Below are 26,630 nucleotides of genomic sequence, written 5' to 3' on the forward strand. Positions count from 1 at the left end.
CATGCTACATTCTTGTATATACAGGTTCAGAATGACTTGGAACACTTAAAGAAGAAACTGGTGCAGACAAGTCAAGAGAATGGCGTTACTGTGGATGTCCAAGTCCTGGAGACAGCTATTCAAAGGACCGAGCTTGGATTGAGGGTAAGAAAATGATACAATTTTACTGATGAATTTTCGGGACTAACATTGGCCATAAACACAAAGAGCTAGCCACAATTTACCAAAACTTCCAATATAGGAATGTTCCTCTGAATGATATACATGCAAAGCTAATTATTATTCGATAAGAGCCATTTTTTTATGGGAAAATCTGTCCATATTATGTAAATGAATAGAAATAAACACTAATGTATAGTCATCCCAAAGTGGCGCACAATGAAAAAGTGAAATGACTGCCAGAAGTCTGAGAGGCAGAAACAAATCGAGCTGCTGTCCCTCTGGTGGACGAGGTGCGACCAGGTATTCTAGAGACTCCCATTCCATTCAATAGGCACCATGTAATATATTGTGCTGCAGGTAGTGGTGACAGCCGCTAATATTACTCGGGGTTCTACCAGTTGGTCTGCTGCGATCAGCCAGAAGGGGCTACGTTTGAGAAGAGGGCTGTTCTCATTGGATATCCCCTTTTATGATAAAATTGGGTTAAAATTGGGTGTGACCTCATGGTGAAAAACTTGTCCTGAATATATGCTGCTCATACAGACGCAGGACTTGCTCCGCCTTCTAATAAGTTCTACACCTGTGTGAGCAAAAAAAATGATCAGTACAGGTTTTTAGCCACTGAATGTAAACGTGAATGGCTCCATTCACTCACTGACTGCAAGCAGAGATCTTGAAGACTGTAAAGAACTGAAGTACAAAATATTGCAGACTATACACAGTGAATAAACTTTATTTACAAAAATTGGGGAGAGTAAAGTCTGTTCTTTTCTAAAAAAAAAAAAAAAAAAAAAAAGAAGAATGATCTTAATGTAGTAATACTTGCTCTAGGTCTACCTGGCGACCTTAGCCATGACACAGGTCGTATGACCAAAGATCGTCTGCACTTCAGATAATGAAAATGAATATGGCCGCATTGCGACCCACTGGTTGCCGCGACCACCGCAGTTGCACAAAATCCAGCAGGTTCGGATTTCCTGAGGTCGCGGTTGCAGCAACCTATAGCTCGCAACGCGGTCACATTCACTTTCATGAACTGCTTTTAGCGGCCCACTGGAAAAAAAAGCGGCATGTCCTTTCTTGCCGCGGGTCCGCCTCTGACCTCACTCTGAAATCAATGGGAGGCAGAAAAAACTTGCGGCGCATGTTTCTGAGCGTTATTCTCTGCGTTTTTTGCCCGCAGTGCTCAATGGCCGTGGGCAAAAAGCGCTGCGAAAACCACGTCAAAAAAGTACAGGCAGCTCAAAATCTGAGGCAAATTTTTCTGTCTGCAAGAAACTCTTGTGTGAACAGGGCCTTAAGGCTAGCTCACACAGAGTATTTCGGCGCTTTTTTTGACGTAGAAACCGCGCCAAAAAATGGCCAAAATCGCCTCTCACTGATTTTAATGGGAGGTGGGGGCGTTTAATTCCCGCGAGAGGTTAAAAACACTTGCGGGAGAAAGAAGCGACATGCCCTTTCTTCGGGCGATTCTGTCTCTGACCTCCCATTGCAATGAATGGGAGGCAGAGATCGCATTTTTCTTGGCAGTTTTTGCCCGCGGCGCTCAATAGCTGCAGACGAAAAACGTCACGGAAAACGCGGCAGTTGTTCTGCCGGCAGGTCAAAATCTGCAGATTTTTCCGCCTGCAAAAAAACTCAGTGTGAACAGAGCCTAATAGTGGATTTTTTGTGAATGGGATACAACTAAATGTTTGATTGTTGTCTATTTGACAGAAGCACACCCAGGACTACTTGAATTACATCAACTGCAGCCCAATGACTATTCTACATGACAATAAGGAGAAGTATACAACACGTGTCTCTAAATGGTGAGTGCTCCCACTGGCTGCCACATTCAAGTATCCACCATGTGCGCCACAGGGAATTACAGCTGAATAACCGCACCAAATTGGGGTAAACTGCACATTAAAAAAAAAAGTTTCATACTTCCATACGTAGCTATGGCGATGCGTCCCTCTGCCGTCCTGCAGCCCAGTTTTCTGGGATGACGTTTCATTCCTTGTTACCGCCGCAGCCTCTGATTGGCTTCAGCGGTCACATGGGATGAAACGTCGTCCCAGGAGGCTGACCTGGACGAAGAAACAGAATCCTAGGTAAGAAAAAGATTTTTGCATTTTTTTTTTGCGGCAGAATCGCTGCTTTTCCACCGCAAAAAAACGCAACATCTGCTATTTGTTGCGGGCTTTACCTCCCCATTGAATTCAATGGGGAAAACCCACAACAGAAAAGCAGCAAATACAATTGACATGCTGCGGATTAAAAAAACGGCACCGCAGGTCAATTTCTGAGCAGTTTTTCCGCTCTTCATTTGTTTTAATCTCATACACTCTGCTGCCGCTGTATTATGAAATCCATTGCGGAAAATCCGCAGTATTTACTCTACGTGTGAACTTATCCTAAGGCTTTACACGCAGCAGATTTGCTGCGGAAAATGACCACAGCAAATCTTCAGAAAGCTGCAGGGATTTCCACCGCAGCAAATCTGCACCAAATCATGCAGATTTTGGTGTGAAGAAAAAAACCAAAAACACTTTACTCCCTTCCTAGACAAAGACACCTGCGAGGGTTGAAATGTTGTATGTGGTTTCTGTGTTGGATTAAATCATGTTTCAACTTGAATTTGGGATGCTGAATCTCTTCTTCTTCATCTCTTATGTCACATCAATCATTCATGTCAAGAGTAAAATCAATGGGCCTCTGGCAGCCGGAGCTCCCACCAATGCAGAGAACAAATGGGCTATAGCACTGGTTTTCATGGAGAGGTGACCCCTCATTTACAGATGGCTCTACATTTAAAGAGGCTCTGTCACCACATTATAAGTGCCCTATCTCCTATATAAGGAGATTGGCGCTATAATGTAGGTGACAGCAGTGCTTTTTATTTAGAAAAGATATCTATTTTTACCACGTTAGGAGCGATTTAACTTTATGCTAATTACTTCTTAATGCCCAACTGGGCGTGTTTTTACTTTAGACTAAGTGGGCGTTAGGCTAAGTTCACACATAGCGGAGTTGCTGATGAAAATCCGCCGCAGAATACAGTAGCAGCAATGTGGATGAGATTTGAATAAAGGACTTCCTTTATCAAAGAACCCTGCAAGAGTTGGGGTGGGGGAATATATGGCTCTTTAACTTCAATATTGGATGCTGGCTTTCTTCTTATTTGGCTTTGCTTTATATCTGGTCTGTGGAGGGGATTCTGGATTCTGGACTTTTGATGGAATGAAGGGTGGGATTGTGCTGCTTACAATGCTACAGGGTTTGATGTGTCACAAGTAATTTGAAGCCCCTTCAACTCTTTCATTGACAAGGACGTATGTAATACAGCATGACTTTAACGAGAACCTGTCATGTCCCCAAAAATGGTAATCTGCTGCCTCACCGGAATTGCTCCCTTTCCCCAGACTCAAGCGCTGTTTATTTTGTGTCTGTAGGTGCCTCTGTTCCCCCTTCATTCAGCCTGTTCATGTCCGCGGCTGATATGCAAATTTATTAATAAATTAACAACTGGACGGTCTTCACCACTCAGCGTCAACGGGGCGTGAACCTATGCTACCCTGTGGACAACTCCCCTCTACCCATCAGATATAAAATAAAAAATAGGTATACTCATCCTAGCCGCTCCTCTTCTCCCTCCGGGTCCCCTCAAGTCCTGGCGTCGGGCAGCGTCACGCCCTTATTTCCGACGCAGCACTCAACGACATAGAAAGGTTGATAAATCCCCCCCCGCCCCGTAGACTTTGTGAATAGGAAACACATACACCACCCTCCTACTACTTCTCTAGTTTTGATTTCCATGATATGTTCACAGATTAAACAAATTGCATGTGTGCTGCCCTCATATGAAAGTACATCTAGTAAGAGATAAGTCATTACAACTATGTTTAATGTTTCATCTGATAATACAAAATTTTTTGTTTTTGCTTTATATTTATAGGGCTCCTCAACTTGAAGCTGCAAAACAGAACCAGAAATCACTAGTGTCAGATTTACAAAATACAAGACCACATCCTCCAACAAGTCACACGTCACCTGGGCAGCAGGTTAGTCTAACCAACTGTACAAACTTTAACGGGTAACTAAACTTTCCAAATGTCATATTGACCATATTTTCATCAGTGGGGGTCCGAGCGGTGAGACCCCCACCAATTGCTAAAACAAAGAGGAAGAAGCGCTTGGATGAATGTTGTGCCGCTTAGTTTTTGAGTTTTCTCGGAAAGCGAATGAGCGGTGTATGGTCTCATAGATTTTCCATTGAGCCTGTACACCACCATTTGAGGAAAGCTGAGAAAAGCTTTTCAGAAAGGAAACGGCACAGCGCTCACTCAAGCGCTTCTGCTGCTTCATTTTAGTGACCGGTGGGGGTCTCAGTGCTCAGACCCTCACCGATCAAAACTTCTGACATGTCAAAAGTTTTTTGAAAGTTTAGTTACCCTCTGAGCATGTTTGTATAGATTGTGATCATCCTATCATATCATGAGAAGGTTTGTTATTAGGGCCTGTTCACATGAGCGTTGCCATTCCGTTGAGGCGTTCCGTCTGAGGTTTCCGTATTGATTCCGTCAAAACAACGGAACCCTGTCACAACGGTGACAAACGGAAACCTTTAGCAACGTTTCCGTCACCATTGAGATCAATGGTGAGGAAAATGGAAGCTAAGGTTTCTCCGTTGAGGGGTTAACCCGACGGAATCCTCCGACGGAACCCTTCAACGGAAGGGCAACGCTGATGTAAACACAGCCTTACTCCTCCAATGTCTGCTTTTGTAATCTATAGACTTGTGTTTCCTTGACCGGTCAGAAGGTAGAATAGGCTATATAAGTATTGAACCGGTACTCCAGTAATGAATGCTGAAATCTACATTATCTGGAGACACAGTAACTGTTACTCGGGATTCCCATGAAAAGAAAGGAGGGTCGCAGATAGCATATTGAGTCATCAAGCATCTTAAGTTAAGGTTTCTCATCGGGAGAGTTCCAACATTCCACAATATTTACAATTGTTCAAGAAGAAAATGTTTTCCATCAATGGAATATGGGCAAACATGAATATTCTTGGCAAACTAAGGAAAATGTTGAAGTGTATCCAAGAAGTGGTTTGTGGATGGAACAAATTTCTATTTTGCTGGATCCAATTGTTTGATTATTCAATATGTGATGAGACAAAAGGATATAGAACAAGGAGAACAAACTGGTTAAATCAACTTGTCTTTATCTTTTTTTTTTTTGTGTACACGGAGATATAAATCATGACCTTGCCAATCGGGTGTGCCTAATAAAGTCTGAAACTATCAAAATTGATTTGACAGTGTCAGACTGTGTCCCTTTGATAGGTAAAATGGTAAAAACCCTGTTTTCAATTTATTCATACACTTGCAGGAAGAATAACCGAGGAACAACAAAACGCAGAGTTCTAAAAAAAAAAAAAAAAAAAAAAAGATGCTCCAGAATTGTTACTTTATGGGGAATACAAGTATTTACTCAAACAGACATGTCAGGATAGGTGACCTAATAGAACATAATGTATAAATGCCAAATGTAATGGTATGTGCACAAGAGGTAGATTAGCTGCAGAATTTCCCACCGGATTTTTTATGCGGAAATTCCACAGCGTTTTCGCAAGAGAAATTGACATGCTGCAGACTGCTAATCCGCACTGGTGGTTCAATTTCCACACGTTTTTCCAGGAATCTTTTATTTTTTTTGCAGTGTGTGGATAAGATATATTAAAATGTCATACTTTCTGCTGCTACTATAATATTGTAAATTCCCAAGTGAAATCCATTGTGGTAAATCCTCAGCTAATCTGCCCCGTGTGTGCATACCCTAAACATACAGTGCGTTCAGAAAGTCTTCAGGCACTTTCTCTTTTTTCACATTGTATGTTGAGGCCTTGCGCTAAAATAAAAAAATTCAAGTCTTTCCCAAACGTTCTGCACTCAATACCCCGTAATGACAAACTCAAAACAGAATTTTAGAAATTTTTGCAAATTTATTGAAAATGAAAAACTCTAATTTTGCTTGGACATAAGTATTCAGACCCTTTGCTATGACACTTGAAATTTAGCTCTGGGGCCTCCCATTTCTCTAGATCATCTTTGAAATGTTTCTATACCTTGATTGGAGTCCACCTGTGGTAAATTCATTTGATTGGACATGATTTGGAAAGACACGCCCCTGTCTATATAAGGGCTCACAGCTGACAATGCATATCAGAGCAAAAACCAAACCATGAGGAGGAAAGAACTGCCTGTAGAGCTCAGAGACAGGATTGTGTGGAGGTACAGATCTGGAGAAGGGTACAAAAAAAAATGTCTGCTGCACTGAAAGTTCCCAAGAGCACACAGACCATAATTCTTAAATGGAAGAAGTTTGTACAAGCAGGACTACTCCTAGAGCTGGCTGCCCCACCAAACTAAGTTATTGGGGGAAAAGGGTCTTGGTAAGAGAGGTGACCAAGAACCCAATGGTCACTCTGGCTGAGCTGCAAAGATTCTGTGTGCAGATGGGAGGAACTTCCAGAAGGTCAACCAGCAGTTGCATCACTCCACCAATTTGGGCTTTAGTGGCCAAAAAGAAGCCTCTCCTCAGTAAAAGACACATGAAAGCTGCCTGGAGTTTTCAGAAAAGCACCTAAAGGACTCTCAGACTGTGAGAAACAAGATACTGTGGTCTGATGATACCAAGATTTAACTTTTTGGCTTAAATTTTAAGCGTCACGTCTGCAGAAAACCAAGCACTGCTCATCACCTGCCCAATACCATCCCTACACTGAAGCATGGTGGTGGCAGCATCATGCTGTGGGGGTGTTTATCAGCGGCTGGGACAGGGAGACTGGTCAGGGTTGAGGGAAAGATGAATGGAGCAAAGTATAGAGGTATTCTTAATGAAAACCAGATCCAGAGTGCTCTGGCCCTCAGAGTGGGCCGAAGGTTTATCTTCCAACAATACAATGACCCTAAGCAGAGAAGAAAGAGAGAAAAAGGGAGATGCCCGACGCACATAACGCATCAACTGTGAAGTTATACGGAACAAAAAGGACAGGGTAAGCATTTATGCTAACCTGACAGTGTTGTGCTGGGAGCACAAAACCCTGTAATGCGTATCTGTGGAGAAGAAAGGTTAAAATTGCCATGATGATTGGCACAAGCCTAAATAAGTAAAAATATTTAAATAATGCAATAAAATACAATACAACAGAATCACATATTAAAGGGTGGGGGGGTTAAAAATAAAAAAAATGTCATTTTGTGGTTAGGTACGTAGGGTCCCTCGGTTGTTCGGGGGATTCCTTCTCAAGCCGCTGATGTTACCAGATCCTAGCCTCGTACAAAACACTGACTCTAGTACCATCAGCGACTTGAGAAGGAATCCGCCGACCAACCGAGGGACCCTACGTACCTAATCACACAATGACATAATGTTTTTTATTTTGATCAGGATTAGTTTGGCGTTTTTTTCAGTTTTATAAAGTAATGCTGAAGACCCAGCTCATTATGTGTTATATCAGACTGAGGAAGAGGTCGGTTTGATCTCGAAACGCGTAGCTGTATTGCCTAAATTAGAATACACACATGGATTGTACTTCGGCCCGGACTGGCCATATGGCAGTTCCGGCAAATGCCAGATGGGCCGGTGAACAGTGGGCCGCCTGCTGGCCGACCAAACAATTAGTGCCGGCCGCCCACTGCGCCTCTAAGGGGGCGGTGGCGGCACTGAAACCAGCCGTCGCCACCACCCTCTCCTGCACTAATTGTACCTGCCTTACAATGACGCTGATTGGCAGGGCAAAGTGACTTGCCCCGCCAATCAGCGCCTTTCAACGCTGGTAGCGGCGCAATGACGTCCTTGCACCGCTTCCGTTGTTGAAAGGCGCTGATTGGCTGGGCAAGTCATTCTGCCCTGCCAAACAGCACCGTCGTTCAGCCGCAGCAGACCTGCTCAGAAGAGAGCAGGTCTGCATTGACAGGATAGCGTGGGAAAGGCATCAAGGTGAGTATGTAAGGTTGGTTTTTTTTTCCAGTGTCAGTGGCATTATCTACAGTGGGGGGAGCTATATTTGGGACACTACAGGGGAGGCTATGTGTGGGACAGAGTCTACAGTGGAGGCTATATGTGGGACACTAAGGGGGGGCTATATGTGGGACACTATATACAGGGGGAGCTATATGTGGGACACATTCTATAGGGAAGACTATATGTGGGACGCTATATATACCGGGGGGCTATATGTGGGGCACTATCTACAGGGGAGGCTATATGTGGGACACTCTACAAGGCGGGGCTATATGTGGTGCACTATATACAGGGGAGGCTGTATGGGGGGCACTATCTCCAGGGGGCTCTATGGGGGCATTATCTCTGAGGAGCACCGTGTGTGCGTGTGTGGGACACAGTATATGGTGCTATTTTAATTGGGGACACAGTGTATGGTGCTATTATAATTAGAGGTGCAGTGTATGGAACTATTATATTTAGAGGTTTGTGTCACATTTACAATGTGTGTCACCATGAGAATTTTATCTTCGTTTATAGGTGCAGAAATCTTTTAGAATAGTGAGAAGCTGAAGACATCTGAGCGGTAAACTGCAGAAATGGGCTGTGGCCGGGAGAAGTCATCATAGAGGTCTGGACCAGATGGAGAAGAAAAGAGAAAAAGAACAATTAGAACCTGAGATAGTCACTTAATGTGAATGTTTATTCTGCCTCTAATCAGCACTGTAGGCACTGTATGATCTGCAGCGAGACAATGGGTCAATGGGTGGTTTGATAATGATTTTTATTTTTTGTTAAACCGCATCTCCCAGCATATCCTTACCATTGTTCGGGCCATACTGGAAGCTATATTTTTACGTCGTACAAACCTATACGGCAGGGGTTGCACTAAATTGAGCTGTATTTGTGCTTGTGCTGTATATATGTTACTGAGCTTGGTTCTGGTTTTGTATATATGTACTCAGCTTGGTTCAGGAGCTGTATATACAGTATGTACTGAGCTTGGTCTTGGTGTTCTATATATGTGCTGAGTTTGGTTGTTCTGGAGCTGTATATATGTACTGAGCTTGGTTTTGGTGTTGTATATAGGTACTAAGTTTGGTTCTGATGCTGTATTTATGTACTGAGCTTGGTTCTGGCACTGTATATATGTATGAGCTTTGTTCTGGAGCCGTATATGTCAGAGCTTGGTTCTGCTGTAATTGTATAGAATATATTTATAATAACAAAATTGCAGGGCAGAGGGAATTGTTTTCAATTCATTGTATCTTTAATGGGAACCTGTCTGGTAGTTTTAACCCCTTAAACCGCCACCATGCGGTAATACATGACCTGACAATATTTCCAAACATTCCCCTGTATGTTGTTTTCAGATGCAGAAAAATCTATAAAATCAACTTTTAAACCGGCGCACGATATATGCTAATTACTTATTAAAGGGTCATGGGTCGGTGCTGCTATCCTGAACAGTCAGAGTCCTGCCTCTAAACCCACCTTTCCATGCTTGATTGACACCCCCTGGCTGTTATACATCACTACCAATCTCCTCCAACTTTCTCGGATGCGCCATTGCCTTGTACTACTTGGGTACACACCATGCAGCGAGGTGTACTCTGCCCGGCTGCATCACGCATGCCAGTACAAGGCAACGGCGCATCCGCAAGTGTTGGAATAGGCTGCCAGTGATGTAGAACAGCCAGGGGGATGTCAATCAAAAGCTGGGGGGCGCCATTTCAATTTTCGCCTCAGGCAGCAGCAAAGCTAGAATCGGCACTGCAGACAGTGGTGAACACAAGCACCAACATTACAATAACTGCTGCCTGCAGAAATTAAGTATAGTGCTTGTTGGCCGAGTCACAGCTAATCAGCTCTAGACTTGTTTTCTGCACTGATGCCTCGCTCATTAGCGCACGTCTCTGGCGCCGCAGAGGAAAAGGAGTATCAGTACCTGCCCAGTCCGCATGTACACATTAAACCTAACGCTGGTTCGCTGAGCATCAGCCAATCAGTGATGGGCTTGCTCTTTCTACTGCCCCTAAGCACAAATATGCATTTGTGTGAGTTTTGTGTCTTCTAATGTATTAGTGGCATTTGTGTGTGTGTTGTTTTCAGTGTGAGTGGTATGTGTGGTATAGGTCTAGTGTTTAAGTGTTATGTGAGGTATGTGTTTAGCATTTGTGTGGTGTGTGCGGTATGTGTCCAGTGTAAGTAGTGCGTGCGGTATGTGTCTAGTACGTGTCTAGTATGTGAGTGTTGTGTGCAGCATCTGTGCCGAGTGCGTGTTCAACATGTGTCCTTGGTGTGGGTTGACAACATGCGGCATATGTCTTAGGTGTTAGTGGTGAGAGTGGAGGATATATCCTAGGTGTGAGTGGTGCATGCGCAGCATATATCCTAAGTGTGGGTGGGGTATGTGTTCTAGGTGTAAGAGACGTGCGCACGCACACCTAAGGTCACATCCGCACTCGCATCTGTCCTTGGTGTGCGTGCACATGTGTCCTAGATGTGAGTGGTGTGCGTGCGCATGTGTCCTAGGTGTGAGTGGCAGGAATGCAGCATGTGTCCAGCTTGTGGGTTGCATCTGTGCATCATGAGTCCAGCGCGTGTGTGTGTGCATGCGTGTGTGTGCGTGTGTGTATGGCTGAAAATAAAATGTAAATCATACTATTTAGTTACAGTATGGTGATATTTTAGCATTGTATACTGGTATAATTTGCAATCTTTATACATCAGTATTAGGCCATGATCACGCAATCAAGATTTGATTAGGACTAAGTCCCTGATTCCACACCTATATCCCTTTCAAATCCACTAACATTCTCCATCCATTAATAGTGAATGTGCTATTTTATACCCCATTCACATGCAGCAGAAAGAAGTCTGTTTGAATTTTTTTCTGCTCAGCAAAAAAAAATCCTCTAGAATAATGAATATGTTCATTATTTAAAAAGACAGGAGGGATCCTCCAGCTCACCCACAGAACGTCTCAGTCCAGACTGCGCTCGGATCCTGCATGACGGCACACGGCAAAGCAATAGAAGGGGGAAAAAAGATCTTTGATCCAGCGCTTAGAAGTATTTAAAGGGAAGCAATGTTCCAAGTTTATTTCAACGATTAAAAGAATCCATGTTCATTATTCTCGTGGAAGTGCAGTGGATTCGATGGAGTTGGAGCTATCAGGACTATTCCTCTTTCATTTACACCTGTTTTAATAAATCTCCACATGTCTTGTATAGCTGAAAGGTGGTCCCATTTACTCCAGCCCAACTGTCGGCTGCAGTGGGCCTGTGTGCTTAAAAATGCCAGGGCTGATTTTAAGTCCCAGTCCGGCCCTGATTGTACTATTACTCTGGCTCAAGCATTTTGTTCCTGAGATTCCTCCTTTTTACTTAAAGAGGCTCTGTCACCAGATTTTGCAACCCATATCTGCCATTGCAGCAGATAGGCGCTGCAATGTAGATTACAGTAACGTTTTTATTTTTTTAAAACGAGCATTTTTGGTCAAGTTATGACCATTTTTGTAGTTATGCAAATGAGGCCTGCAAAAGTCCAAGTGGGTGTGTTTAAAAGTAAAAGTCCAAGTGGGCGTGTATTATGTGCGTACATCGGGGCGTTTTTACTACTTTTACTAGCTGGGCGCTCTGAAGAGAAGTATCATCCACTTCTCTTCACAACGCCCAGCTTCTGGCAGTGCAGACACAGCGTGTTCTCGAGAGATCACGCTGTGTCGTCACTCACAGGTCCTGCATCGTGTCAGACGAGCGAGGACACCGGCACCAGAGGCTTCAGTTGATTCTGCAGCAGCATCGGCGCTTGCAGGTAAGTCGATGTAGCTACTTACTTGCAAACGCTGATGCTGCTGCAGAATCAACTGTAGCGCTCGTCTGACACGATGCAGGACCTGTGAGTGACGTCACAGCGTGATCTCTCGAGAACACGCTGTGTCTGCACTGCCAGAAGCTGGGCGTTCTGAAGAGAAGTGCATGATACTTCTATACACAACGCCCAGCTAGTAAAAGTATTAAAAACGCCCCGATGTACGCACATAATACACGCCCACTTGGACTTTTACTTTTAAACACACCCACTCTGCTGCAATAGCAGATAGGGGTTGCAAAATCTGGTGACAGAGCCTCTTTAATGTGTTTTTTCAAGTTTGTGGGAATCTGAGCCCCAGACACACCAGACAGCGCTGATCTACAGAAAAATGTGTGGGTTTTCTCCCTATTTGTGCTAATGACTCTAAGCCCACAGCCAATACAACGCAGGAGTGGCTGAGGGACGACTCTCTGAAGGTCCTTGAATGACCCAGCCAGAGCCCTGACTTGAACCCAATCGGACATCTCTGAAGAGACCTAAAAATGTCTGTCCACCAACTGTCCCCATCCAACCTGAGGATCTGCAGAGAAGAATGGCAGAAAACCCCCAAATCCAGGTGTACAACCCTAGTGGCATCATACCCAAGTTGACTGGAAGCGGTTATCACTGCTAAAGGTGCTTCAACCAAGTACTGAGTAAAGGGTCTGAATACTTACGTCAATGCAATATTTTAGTTTTTCCTTTTCAATAAATTAGCAAAGATTACTAACATTCTGTTTTCACTTTGTCATTATGGGGTATGGAGTGCAGAATTTTATTTTAGCACAAGGCCTCAACATAACAAAATCTGAAAAAATTGAGAGGGTCTGAAGACGTTCCGAATGCATTGTTTGTGCTAATATTTGTTTTTCAGCGTCAATAGCTGAATTATTAAAAAATATAAATGCTGTATAAATAGTTTGGAATTGTAAAAATCCGTGTCAAAATCTTTTCTATACATGACTACAACTTTGGCCCACATTTCAGAATGCATTTGTGCTTGATGTTGCTGCATTGTACACCAAAATAGTGTATAACCTGCTATGCGCTATATTTATTAACCATTTGAGCCAGAATTTACTGCTATTTGTCAGTTTGTAAAAGTATCGTGAAAAGTGGCCATAGCTTATTGCTTGGTCAGAATTTAGACTCATTTATGAAATTTAAATTTAAAAAAAAATAAAAAAAAGTTGCCACAAGTCCCGTATCTACTCTACACAGACCCTGGCGCAGAAAAAGTCGAGTAATGTTAGCCAGTGTGAAAGTTATTGGCAGTGGTTTATGTTGGGACAGACTTATCAATGTGGTCATAAATTTGTCGCAGCAAATGTCAATAAAACTGACCAGCTTTAGCTTAGACATTGGCTAGAATGGCGCCACTTTTGATAAATGTCTGCCAACGTGTCCATCTTTTTTTAGTTTGTGATTTTAGTCACACCTACACAAGTGCATAGATAAATAGAAGTAGAATGTGCTGCGGGGTTGAGATCTCCGTGACTTTCAACCTATTGCTGTCAGAAGAAGCATGCTTTCAATTCAGTTTGTCATATTACCCCTGTCTATTATTCGCTTGGATTCACGCATTGCGTATTTGTTGCAGATTTTTGAGCCAAAACCATAACTGGTTTCAAAAGAAATGGGAAGTATAACTGAAGAAACTAAACTTCTCCTTCCTCCCGAATCAACTTCTGGAATGGTCTCAAAAATCTGCAACAAATACGTCATGTATGTTCACACTGGGCGTATTAGCTGCAGATTTTCTGCAACGGATATTATTGTGGAAAATCCGCAGCATTTTACAGTAGCAGAAAAGTGGATGACATTGGAACAAATCTCATCCACACGCTGAAGAAAAAATTTGAGTAAACGTTCACAAATTGACCTGCGGTGCGTTTTTCAATCATGTCATTTTATGTTGCACTTTTGTCGCAGTTTTTTTTCTCATTGGATTCAATATGGGGATAAAAGCCGCAACAAATAGCAAATGTTGTGATTTTTGCGCCAGAAAAGCTGTGATTCCTCTGCAAAAATGGCTAATCTGAAAAAAAATATGAGTTTTGTTTCAATTTAATAAAAATATTTATACTTACCCCACTGGCGATGTCATAGCGACAGCTCCTTGTTCCCTCGGCTGTTCTCCGTGCAAGCCGGCCTCCTTGGATGACGTTTTATCCCATGTGACTTCTGCTGCCAATTACAGTCACATGGGTTGCAGCATCATCACAGGAATCCAGGCTGAACAGAGGGATGTGTCGCTATGGCAACGTCAGTATAGGTAAGTATTGTTTTTTAGGGGATTTTTTTCAGCTCGGTTTGGTGCGTTTTTTGGCCGGAATTCTCTGTGGGTTCTGGTCAGATATGCTTTTTCGCAGCGTATCCGCTGCACATACCCTTAGGGTGTTACCCACACGTATAGCGGATTTGTTGCAGATTTCTCCGGGACAAAATAGGCGCTGTTACATTTTACTGTGGATTTCAACCCTTCTACATTGAAAAGGGTGCAATCCGTAGTGAATATCTAGAACAGAATGAACATGCTGCAAATTTGAAAATCCACATCCTGCACTAATATCCGTGTGGAAAATGTTCTGAGGCATGTAGATGAAACTTGTTCAAATCTCATCCACGTGGTTAATACTGTAATCTGCTGCTTTTTTGCCGGCATGGAAAATCTACCGCATTTCCATCCCATATAGACCTGGCGTAAGGGTTGTTATTGGGATGTAGGAATATCTGTGACTGCAGCGGCTAATGGCTTTTATTTGGAGCTTCATGTATAGAATATCAGAGGCCGAGTAGCCATACACAAGCCCATGATCATCATGCATAATACCAAATCATGCTCACAGTGGTGTAAAGCATATCACCATTGAACTCTATAACAGTGCAAAAATGTTCTCTACAGTGATGAATCCCTTTAAAGGGTAACTAAACGTTTAACAAACTTCTGACATATCATAGTGACATGTCAGAAGTACGGTTGTCACAATACCAGAATTTGGACTTCGATACCGATACTCCATGTAGTATTGTGATACTCGATACCAAAACGAAACTCGCCCGAATTACGTCTGAAAATAGGCCGTGTGAACATACACTAACGTCTGAAACCACTGCGTGTGAACATACCCTCAATGTGTTATTACGGTCGCGACAATACCGAATGTGTATATTTTATGTATTGAGACTTTTATTTTAATGTTTTTTTTTAATCAGTTCAATTTTATTCAACAAAACTCCACATTATTACAGGTCATTATACGTTCTCATACAGTGTACAAGCAATTTTCAACAGACCCAATTCTTTACATTTAACCAAACATTCCCTTCCCCCCAACTCCCCCCTGTATCCCCCCCAGCCGATCTCCTCAGTACCACTTTTCCCATCCTCTCCCCTCAGTGACCCTATACCTGCACTTGTTGCCTTAGTCTCATTAGCTCCACAGAAGCATACCCAGATTGATCAATCCACCTAGCCCATTGCTTGTCGAACTTGACCCTGGACCCCCTCTTGGAGTATATCCTATACTCCATCAGAACCTGTGAGTTAAGTGCCCCTATGATTTCTTGTTTTGATGGTGGCTCCGCATCCAGCCAGTGCTTTGCAATTCCTTTCCGAACTTGATACTTATTTTAATGTTTATTGTAAAAATGTGTGTATTTTTTATTTTATTTTTATTTTTATAAATTAACATTACTTTAACAGGAAATATGGTCAGACAGCCCTGGGGTCCTTCAATGGACCCTGGGCTGTCTGCCCATATATGGTATGTCCCTTGATCCCGTCACAGGGATTCCCTGTGACACGATCCAAAGGGCATCCCCCCCTTCTCATTTACCCCTTGAATGGTGCAGTCAGCTTTGATTGCGGTATTCAGGGCAATAGCGGCGGAGATGAGAGATTTCTCTGATCTCTGCCGCGGGGATGCGGCTGTGTAATACAGTCATTGCCCCGCTCCTGACAGGATGTGCATGCGCGGTCAGCATGAGGTGATGCGGCCGGTGCTGCACTAATGAGTGGCAACACAGGCAGTGAAGACAGAACATGGGGGTGTTTTGCAGTTTGCCCGCCATGTTCTGTCTTCTGGGCCGGCAATCATTAGTGCAGTGCCGGTCACATCACATCAAGCTGACCGCACGCGCACTTGTCAGGACTCAAGAGCGGGTAATGACTGTATTACACAGCCGCAGCCCCGCTCTAACAACATTCATGTATTACTATACTTAGCTGTGTGGCTGCACGGCTTCGTATCGAAATACATGAATTAACGGTATTGAACCGTTTGAGGGTGCACAGTATCGAAACTGTATTGAAGTTTCGATGCACCATGCATCCCTAGTAAGAAGTTTTGATTGCCACCAATCAAAACTTCTAACGTAACTATGAAATGTCAGAAGTTTGTTAAACGTTTAGTTACACTTTAAGGGCACATTCACACGTGGCGGAATTGCTGTTGAATTCCGCTGCAGACAGTCCGCAGTGGCATTCTGCAGCAGACGTTTTTTTACATTTCTTTCTATACATTTTTAGGAAACTTAGTTCAGACGTTGCAGAAAATAACTGTGCGGAAATTAGTCTGCAGTGCAGATTTTCCCTCCGCATCATGCTCGTTCCATTGTGGAGAAGAAGCGGAATTTCACTGAGGATTTCAGCCTTTGCAATGCAAAAACTGAACTCTGTGGCAAGTCCGCTGTGATATCTGCAACGTCTGAATTACCTGTCAAATATGCAAATGTTGGTGCAGATTCGTTGCGTAATTTCCCCAAATCTGCACCAACATTTGCAGCGAAAAAAATTCTGCCACGTCTGAACGTGCCCTAACAGTCTGACAGATGAATCTGATTTTAACATGTGCTAGGAGAATTCTTTTTTTTAAAGCTGTAAAGTTTAGTCACATGGGATGAAACGTCATCCCAGGAGGCCGGGCTGTACTCATTATAGTGCAACGCGTCGCTATGACAATAGCCATAAGGTGTTTTTTTCTCATTTGCGATTTTTGTGGCGGATTCGCAGCGTATCCCCTGCAAAAGTCACAAGACACTTGGCTATTTGTTGTGGGTTTTACATCCCCATTGTAATTCAGTGGGGAAAACCCGCAACAGTAGACCACACATCCGCAGCATAAATTGACATGCTGCGGATTTAAAAGCCGCACCGCATGTGAATTTATTAATGTTTTCGCTGCGGAATTTCTCTGCGGCAATTACGCAACGAATCTGCAGCAACATTGGCATATTAGACAGGTAATTCAGACGTTGCGGATAAAACAGTGGACTTGCCGCCGATTTCAGCCTTTGCTGAAATCCGCAGTGAAAATGCGCTGCAACGCCACAACATGATGTGCATGCTGCGGAGTGAAAATTTCCGCACAGTTAGGCAACGTCTGAACTAAGTTACCTAAATGGGTATAGAAACCAATGAAAAAAATGGCTGCTGCAGATTTCCACTACGTACTGTCCGCAGCGGAATTCAACAGCAATTCCGCCACGTCTGAATGTGCCCTAAGGGGCATTAAAAAAAAAAGTAAAAGGCAGTTAAATAATATACAAACTAAAATATTAAAAGTTAAAAATAAATTTTTATTCCCCATAAAGTAATGTAAAAAAATAAATGAATAAACATAATTGACATCACTGCCTCCGTAAAAGTCTGCACTATTAGGCCAGGATCACACACTCAGATTTTGGCTATGTTATTTGAGACAACGCCAGAAGTGGATCCAAAGGATGGAAAGGTATAAATATAAGGGCTTATTCAGAAGAACGGGATATACGTCCGTGCAACGCGCGTGATTTTCTCGCGCGTCGCACGGACCTATATTAGTCTATGGGGCAGTGCAGACAGTTGCGTGATTTTTCCGCAGCGTGAGTCCGCTGCGAAAAAGTCACGACATGTCCGTTCTTTGGGCGTATTTTGCGCATCACGCACCCATTGACGTCAATGGGTGCGTGAAAACCACGCATGTCACACGGAAGCACTTCCGTGGGATGAGCGTGATTCGCGCAACAGCTGTGAAAAGGATGAATGAAAACAGAAAAGCACCACGTGCTTTTCTGTTTACAAACATCCAAATGGAGTGTCATAATGATGGCGGCTGCACGAAAATCACGCAGCCGCGCATCATACGGGGCTGACACACGGAGCTGTTAAGTGCCTTTTGCGAGCGCAAAACACCGCTTTTTTTGCGCAGGCAAAACGCACTCGCTCCTGTGAATCCGGCCTAAGACGGATGCATTGAGTTTCTTTTGTGTCCACTCCTGTGTTTGCCACCAAAAGCGGTGCCAAAACTGTGTGTGTGATCCTGACCTTATACTTTAACGTTATTTAATGCACATAGTGGCTGCCGAAAGAAAAGAAAAAAATGACAGAATTGCTGTTTTTTGGTCACCTTACCTCCCATATAAAATGGATGTGGAACATAAACCTCATTGTCTGTCTGCTGTAATGAAAATCTCAGGAACTGGTGTAGCAGCAGATCAGGCAAGATAGTTGACAAATAATAACAATAACAATGAAAAAAAGAGAAAAATTTTAATTAGTAAAGAAAAAGTGGAGTGATAAATGACAAATGAAATAGTTCCAACCGTCTAGACCTGGCAGAGTGATACTATGTGTCTGCTGCTTCTATTTGAAACATTGCGATTAGAATTGCACTTTGTATGGCTTCCATTTTTAGGCAGAACAGATGGATCCAGAGGCAGGGCTTAATAGGAGCACAAAGATGGCAGACCTGGGGGCCATCATTAGTCCCCCAGGCTCCAAATAAAACAACCCTGTTTCCCCTGTTCTAGCAGCTTAGATGGTGCGGTCACTATTGGCCGCGGCATCTTAGGGGTTAAATGAACGGACTCCCGCTCTTTGCAGTGAAGTATCAGCTGTTACATACAGTCGACATGCTCACCTTATGAAGCGTTCTCAGCCCACTCCATACTTTCCCCCTGGCCTCCACCGTATATACACGGCGAATATCGGGAAGAGTTTAAGGGAGGAATTGCTGGGATGTGTTTTTTATTTGTGTATTTTCTATATTTAGTGCTCCTTTACAAGACATAAAACAGATCCAGCACTAGAATCACATAGCTGCTTTGTAAGTAGGAGGTAAATTCCTAATTCTATTTTCCCTATAAATGTAGCTGCAGTTTAGTGAACATCCCCATACGGGTATTATTAGGAATTATTACCATTTTTCTTTAATAACATGACTCTTCCTGCATTGATAAAGTCATAAGTATAGTCATTACTATCACCTATTTATAGAAACCCAACATATTCCAGAATACAGTATATGCGAAGTCTGTGTCAACTATAAGAACCTTATTTATTTGACCTGTGTTCTTGCCACCTGCACCTCCCGTGGGCATACTACTACTTACCTTGGCCCTGCGGCTGCAAACCTCCAACACCTGCTTAAATAGACATATCCTGTGACAGAACGCGCGCACCTCATTTCTTAATGGAGTGAGAGTGCTGCTTTACCAGCTGTTCCACATGCATGGCATGCAGGCAGGAGCAGTGTTATTATTAACTAGTTAGGGTTCAAGCTGGGAAATTGCCACCTATAATTTGCCACCTTCTATCATTCAAACAAGGTAAACCTCAGTTGGCATAATAAAATCTAGATCCTGATCGTGAAATGACGTGATTGAGTAGGCCCGGGCCGCTTTTAACAGCTGCGTTGTGCTTGACAGTTGTTAAGTATTTGACCGCTGCTTTATTTCTTCTATTTGTAAGTCTGAACACATTTTGCAGGTTAGCATTTTGCAAATTGATTTTATTCCGCCCACAAAATAAAGATTTTTATCACAAGCAAGCATTTTTTATTCATGTCATGCAATTTCTATACTTATCTTTTTACACAGGAAATTTTTGTGGGTTTTGACATATGTATCAAAATGTCCGCAAAAGCCAAGACAATATTATACCTCCTAAATCTGCTACAGTGACAACCTTCCTTTTGGCCTAAATTTTATGCCCTTTTAGGGGTTAATTGTGATGTATACTTTATGTTTTTATGTAAACTCAAAAAAAATCCGCAAGAAATGGATGGAATACGGATGCAAAATATGCTCATCTGAAATAGGCCTAATTGTTTTTTACCTAAGTTACCATCAGCAGCACATATTGGTAGGTACAACAAAATAAATTTGACATAACACTAGTGTATTTCAAGTACAGCATGTCTAAATAGTGATAATCCTAGGAACAAAATAGTTCAAAACAATCCCCACCCCAATTCTAAAACAGTTCTTAAAAAAAATACCCCAATAATGTATTCCATATGAGGATCCCACGACCACCGAGCCCACAGTCCCCTAATCATATCGATGCTACACACGTGTCCCTCACAAAAGGCCTGTACGGTACCTGATCAGTTTTCTGGACGCCACATTAGAATTATCTATCCAGGGGGTCCAAACCTTTTCAAATTTGTAAATAGGCCTAATTCTGAGCATTGTAGTAACACTGTAAACATAACTCATGCACATGCCCATCCATGTGACACGGATCTTGAATATAGTACCCATATAACGCTGTGGGCCCATACTGTACCTCTCTGTGCCTCAGATACTACACAGATTTTCATGACGGATCGTGTAATAGAAGGTAAATGGTTGTCACCAATCTGTCCTATTGTGGTGCATGATGTAGAAAATGTACCATAAATTCAGCATACACCACATAATATACATTCTTTAAAATATAATTTCACATAATTGTGTATTAAATTAGTCAAAAAGATCAAGGGTCCATTATTACGAGGAATTAAACTTTTATTTTTATTCCATATTTCTGATGAAAGGGGTCTGTTTGCCTCCATATGAAATTGGAGGCATAAGGGGGTACAGAAGTGTCCATAGAAGTCTACGAGTGCCGTATTACAGTCCCGTACACCTCGGAGGTTGTACAGAACCGTAGTATGCCTGTGTGCATGAGGCCTAATACTGCAGCCTGCCCGAGATGGGGCGATAATGTGAAATAGTTGCTGTTAAACTGCTTTTACTCATCTCTTCTATCAGCCAAGTGCCTATCTGGCTCTGGGACAAACACCCCAGTCACATAAGACAGGCTGGTTGCTTGGAACACAATGCCTAATAACTACAGTCTTTTCCGTGGAGTCGTCAAGCAGCACATCTCTAATAACCAGTCTGTCTCAGACTATGCAGGCAGTACTGAAGACAAAAAAGGGGCAAGTAGGCTTGGTGGGACTTGTGTTGTGTTGTCTCAACAAGAGAATATATGTCCATATGCCCTAATTGAGGTCGGTTCCGAGCATTATTAGTCATAGAGGAGGTCCCAGCCCCATAAGCCAGAATGGAGAGTCGCTAACAAAGTGCGTCTCTTGCTCTTGCAAACTTGGCCTTGCCAACTACTACATAATCGATTATTCAAATTAATGGCCGGCATCTAATACTTTATTTTCACTAAAGCATCTGCTGCAGGGGAAATGTATGGCTAGGCACAACTTACCCCAGCGATATCCGCAGTTCGATTGGGTTTTCAGCCCAGCTATATTGTAGAAATGTGTTGTCTGTAAGCCATGCTTTCTCTATACCTTACCATATTTTGGTAATCGTATATGTTTTAAAATTTAAAAGGATTGTCCACTTTAGACAAAATCCCTGTTTGTTAGAAGGATCCCCAACAATAGGCTTTTCACAGTTTATCCCACAGCTGGCACGCCCAGTGATCATCTGTAAGTTGTGGGAGAATCTGGCAGAAATTGTTCAGTATTCCTGCAGCGCCACTGCAGGCGAAAAGAAGTGTTACACTGTTCTCATTAAAATCAATACGTTGTTCATGTAATGCACAAACGGCCTGGATCCTCCAGTGTGAGAGACGCTTTTTGTAACCATTGTTTGCATTGGCTTATAGATGAAGATCCTGAGCTGGAAACCCCCTTCATATTACTCAGAATTCTGTAATATAGTATATTTGCAAATTGTTTTCCTAAACCAGCTCTTCTGTCCAATTGTCCTTCTGAAGAACAGCTCTGAAGGTGAAGTGAACATCTGGTGGAGTCATCTATGTAACAAAGTCTCTACTGCTTATCAGTGGCTTAGGAAACGGCGCAAGCAAAAATGTACGCAATTTGAAGGACTCCCTAGTGAATATTTACAATGCAAATCCCCAGTTTTCCTTTAAGAGGACTCGTGTATAAGACAATTATGCATCAATGCCGAGTTGTACCCCTGTACCTGTGAGCATATGTAAAATGATCACAATTTGATATAAAGTTAAAAGCTATGTACAGCTCTGAAAACGTTGTTTTGAAGCTGTATCGTGCGCTGAGGCCTGAATCCGTCAGTCCCGCTAACCTGACGAACACAGGTTTCCGCGCTAGATACAGCTGCTCTGTCTATAGGATACAAAGCAGCTGTATCTCAAAACTTTAAAATAATTTTTAATAAAATGTAATTACAAATTTGCACCAATCACACTGATACACATTTTTACTTAAAAAAAAAAAAAACAAGGGGAAAAAAACAGTTTTCAAATGTGTGCCTTTCAGGCTGGAATCAATGAAGACAAAAGAATCCAAATGGAAACAATCACAAGGCGGCACGCGGGAGTTTGGTAGACACCATTAAATAACAAGGAGGTAACAATGGCGCTTCAAGACATAAGAGAGAAGATTAGGAAGGTCATAAATGAAGGGTGGAAAGAAGGCTAACAACAAAAAACCTAGTCACTAGTGCCTAGACCTAGTGTCACTTGAGCCTATTCTCTCTCCGCTCATTTATGCATTATGCATAATTGCCAGCCAAAAACCTGAAAAGTCTTGTTTACCGGAGTTCCCCCATTTTCAAGATAGTGATGCTGCAACGCCATGTTTAATAAATGCTTAGATCATTTTATTCTACATGATGCATGACTGCAGAAAGCGTAGTGTGACATTCAGCCCTGGCACCACTGCTCCGCAACACTGGCAAGACTGCCTTTTCTGTAGGGCCCGGCTAAAACTGTCTTTTTAGTTTTCGGATCTAACCAGCATTATGGTTTTTGCTATAGAGGTTCTTGTAGGGTAAGGGACATACACAAAAAGATATTTCCCATTATACAAATGTAACCAGTGTAAATAGTTTGCATGGTGAAGCATTTTTCCTTGCCTCAGATGTATTTTGGGGCAATATTAAAGGAAACAATGCTCGTTCCAAATGTAACAGTATTTCCCTCAGGAAAGATAACATGTACAACCACGTCAACCTCTTTGAGGGTTATTTACTATGCTTCACACACCACTCAAAAAAATAAGTAAAAAACCGTCGGCCTGGCAGAAAGATGTATCTAGCTGGAGGCTCTGTCACTCAACAAGAAAGTAACATGTGGCTGTGTGGTGTGCGTGCTGTGTAGTGTGGGGGTGTGTGTGTATATCACACTGTGCATCACTACACTGCTGTAAGAATCATAGGGGGTCCTTTCTAAAAACTCTTATGGTATCTGTACATTCACACTTTATTGCAACTCTAAAGCTGGCCATACGCAAGAGGTTTTGGTCCGTTTATATAGAGCAATGATCGTGAGTATGGGGATACGATCATTTGTCACCATACAACTTGCATATTATCGGTGGCACATCTCCTATTCACACGGGTAGATGTGCTCTCAACAAATAATCATTTTTTCGGCCGCATAAAAAATTATGTTCAGCTGAAAAATAAGCGTTTGCTTATTTGTCTTCTGATCACAGGGAAAGTTACAAGGGGCGATCATCAGGAACACCATTCGAAAGTGCGATTGTTTGCCCAATCATCGACCCATGTAAAGGGGCCTTCAGGAGTATTTTTCTTATCTCTTGTGTTAAAGCCAGCACATGCCATTCTACCATATTGATAGTATGTCATATTATTGTATCGTTTTTTCTTGTCCGATACTCCTATGTATGTATGTATGTGTGGATTTTCATGTTTTAGTTAATGATAGGCAGAGTCTTAGGCCTTGTTCACACATGTGAATGCAAAATTTCTGCACAGAAAATCCTGACGTAAATTCCGCAGTGTTTATGCTACGTTCCGCAGTGATTAAGTACAGATTTGCTGCAGAATTTGCATGTATTTTTTAGGCCAGAAACGATACCTAAACAGAAGAAACAGAAGGACTAAAGTGTTTCCTCTACTGGATCCATTTCTGCTTTTGGCTTAAAAAAAATGCATGAAAAATCTGCACTGTGTGAACAAGACCTAACTGTCCCATTCATGTGAATAAGGTGTGCAGAAAGCCATGTGCATGTTGAAGAAACACACTTAGGCATCATTTAGACGAGCGTAATATGCGCGCATGCGACGCGCATGCTTTTCACGCGTGTCGTACGCACCTATATTAGGCTATGGGGCAGTGCAGACAGTCCGTGAGTTTTGCGCAGCGTGAGTCCGCTGCGTAAAACTCACGACATGTTCTATATTTCTGCGTTTTTTGCGCATCACGCACCCATTGAAGTCAATGGGTGCGTGAAAACCACGCAGGTCGCACGGAACTGCGTGGTTCGTGCAACAGCTGTCATTCTCTGAATGTAAACAGAAAAGCACCACGTGCTTTTCTGTTTACAAACATCCGAACGGAGTGTCAAAATGACGGCGGCTGCGAGAAAATCTCGCAGCCGCGCATCATACACTGATGACACACGCAGCTGTTAAGTGCCTTTTGCGCATGCAAAATGCCGCGTTTTTTGCGTGCGCAAAACGCACACGCTCGTGTAAATAAGGCCTTAGGGCGGATTTACACGAGCGTGTGCATTACGCGCACGCAAAAAACGCGGCATTTTGCATGCGCAAAAGGCACTTAACAGCTCCGTGTGTCATGATCATATGGTGCGCGGTTGCGTGCTTTTCGCGCAGCCGCCATCATTATGACACTGTTTGTATGTTTGTAAACAGAAAAGCACGTGGTGCTTTTCTGTTTTCAATCATAGTTTTGACTGCTGTTGCGCGAATCACGCTCGTCCCACGGCCCCATAGTCTAACGGCCCCATAGACTAACAAAGGTCCGTGCGAGGCGCGTGAAAATCACGCTCGTTGCACGGACGTATTACACGTTCGTGTAAATAAGCCCTTAGTCTATGGGGCCGTTCAGACAGTCCGTGTTTTTCACGCAGCGTATGTCCGCTACGTGAAACGCACGACATGTCCTCTATTTGTGCGTTGTTCGCGCATCACGCGCCCATTGAAGTCAATGGGTGCGTGAAAATCACGCGCAGCACACGGAAGCACTTCCTTGTGACGTGCGTGATTCGCGCAACAGCAGTCAAAACTATGATTGAAAACAGAAAAGCACCACGTGCTTTTCTGTTTACAAACATACAACAGAGTGTCATAATGATGGCGGCTGCGCGAAAATCACGCAGGCATGCATCATACGCAGCTGACACACGGAGCTGTTAAGTACCATTTGCGCGCGCAAAACGCACACGCTCGTGTAAATCCGGCCTTACACTGTGGTAGAAGCTGTCCAAATTGCCTTTGCATGCAACATTTTTTACAATATATTTTATTCATTTTCCGACATACATTCATGTACCGATTTTGTGTATTTGGCAAACGTCAAGTAAATTTTACACCATTTTGGATGTCAGAATTTTTTTTCGCAAAGTTTCACTTTTCCTAAATGTGCCCAATGTGTTCCTCTTTATTACAGCACAGGCTGACCTTGAGCACACGCATCATGTGCAATCCTGGGAACCTGACTCACCGTGACCTTCTCAGCCAGAACTATGGGATCAGCCTGCCACTGATCAGCGGCAAACCAAAACCATCTGTAAGTCTGCCAGTTGTAATATTCGGCTCCTCATTTCCTTACAGTCATAGCGTCTCGGAGTAATGTACAGCATAGCATCCAGTTACTTTGTGTAACTGAAGCATTAATATCTGCTTGCTCATCAATGGAAATGTTAACAGAGGTTAGACAAACCATCCATGGTCCTTACTGTACACAAAGCCTGGATTATCTTCTGCTTACTATAGGGCTTTGTCTATACATTCTACATACAGAGGGCATATTCTATAAGTAATGCTAGGGTAATAGAATACATTTGATACACTGCATAAAGAACTAAAGAAAAGCCAAACCTTTCATCTTCATTGTAATGAATAAATAAAAAATGACCAGTAGATATAAATCTTTGAGTCTTCTTTCAAATTATTACAATTTCTTTTCTACCCTTTCTTTGGCTAGGTTCATACCACATTCGATAGGCATGATTGCCGGCAAGCCTATACCCCAGACATATGCCACTGTATGTATGCCTATATAGTGGCATATGTTTGCCACTGAATCTCATTGACTCTCTTTGTTGCCTACAGTTGTAGTGAAAAAGGGTAGTCGAATACGCTTTTCGATGCAGTGGAAACAAAAGTATACCGACATATACCAACCAAACGTATGCCATAAGGACATTGTTTTTACACACGTCTGACTAAAAGAAGCTTATGGGCACGATTAACATACACATTAGTATTATTTCACTCCGAACTTAGTAGCCAAACACAGTGTGATGTTAGCCTAAGTTATATATGTTTCTGGCTACCATTACAGTTACATCTTTCCCAGACCCCTGAATGGTCAAACCTTCATAGTTATGCAGAGGTACATTGGCCTGATCCTGGCATCCTGACCAGTTT

The 26,630-nt window shown here is 42.8% G+C and overlaps 1 protein-coding gene across 1 annotated transcript in view; it reads left to right on the top strand.

Annotated features, from left to right (window-relative positions):
* The window catches only part of IQCH (IQ motif containing H), a 124,580-nt gene that overhangs the window by 673 nt on the left and 97,277 nt on the right, over positions 1 to 26,630 (top strand). Inside the window, exons 2-5 of the mRNA XM_075858331.1 lie at positions 25 to 144; positions 1,879 to 1,973; positions 4,103 to 4,208; positions 25,648 to 25,767. Of these exons, the coding sequence (XP_075714446.1) occupies positions 25 to 144; positions 1,879 to 1,973; positions 4,103 to 4,208; positions 25,648 to 25,767 (441 nt within the window). The remainder of the gene's footprint in view (positions 1 to 24; positions 145 to 1,878; positions 1,974 to 4,102; positions 4,209 to 25,647; positions 25,768 to 26,630) is intronic.

Source organism: Rhinoderma darwinii, chromosome 3 (assembly GCF_050947455.1).
Source record: "Rhinoderma darwinii isolate aRhiDar2 chromosome 3, aRhiDar2.hap1, whole genome shotgun sequence".
Taxonomy (NCBI): domain Eukaryota; kingdom Metazoa; phylum Chordata; class Amphibia; order Anura; family Rhinodermatidae; genus Rhinoderma; species Rhinoderma darwinii.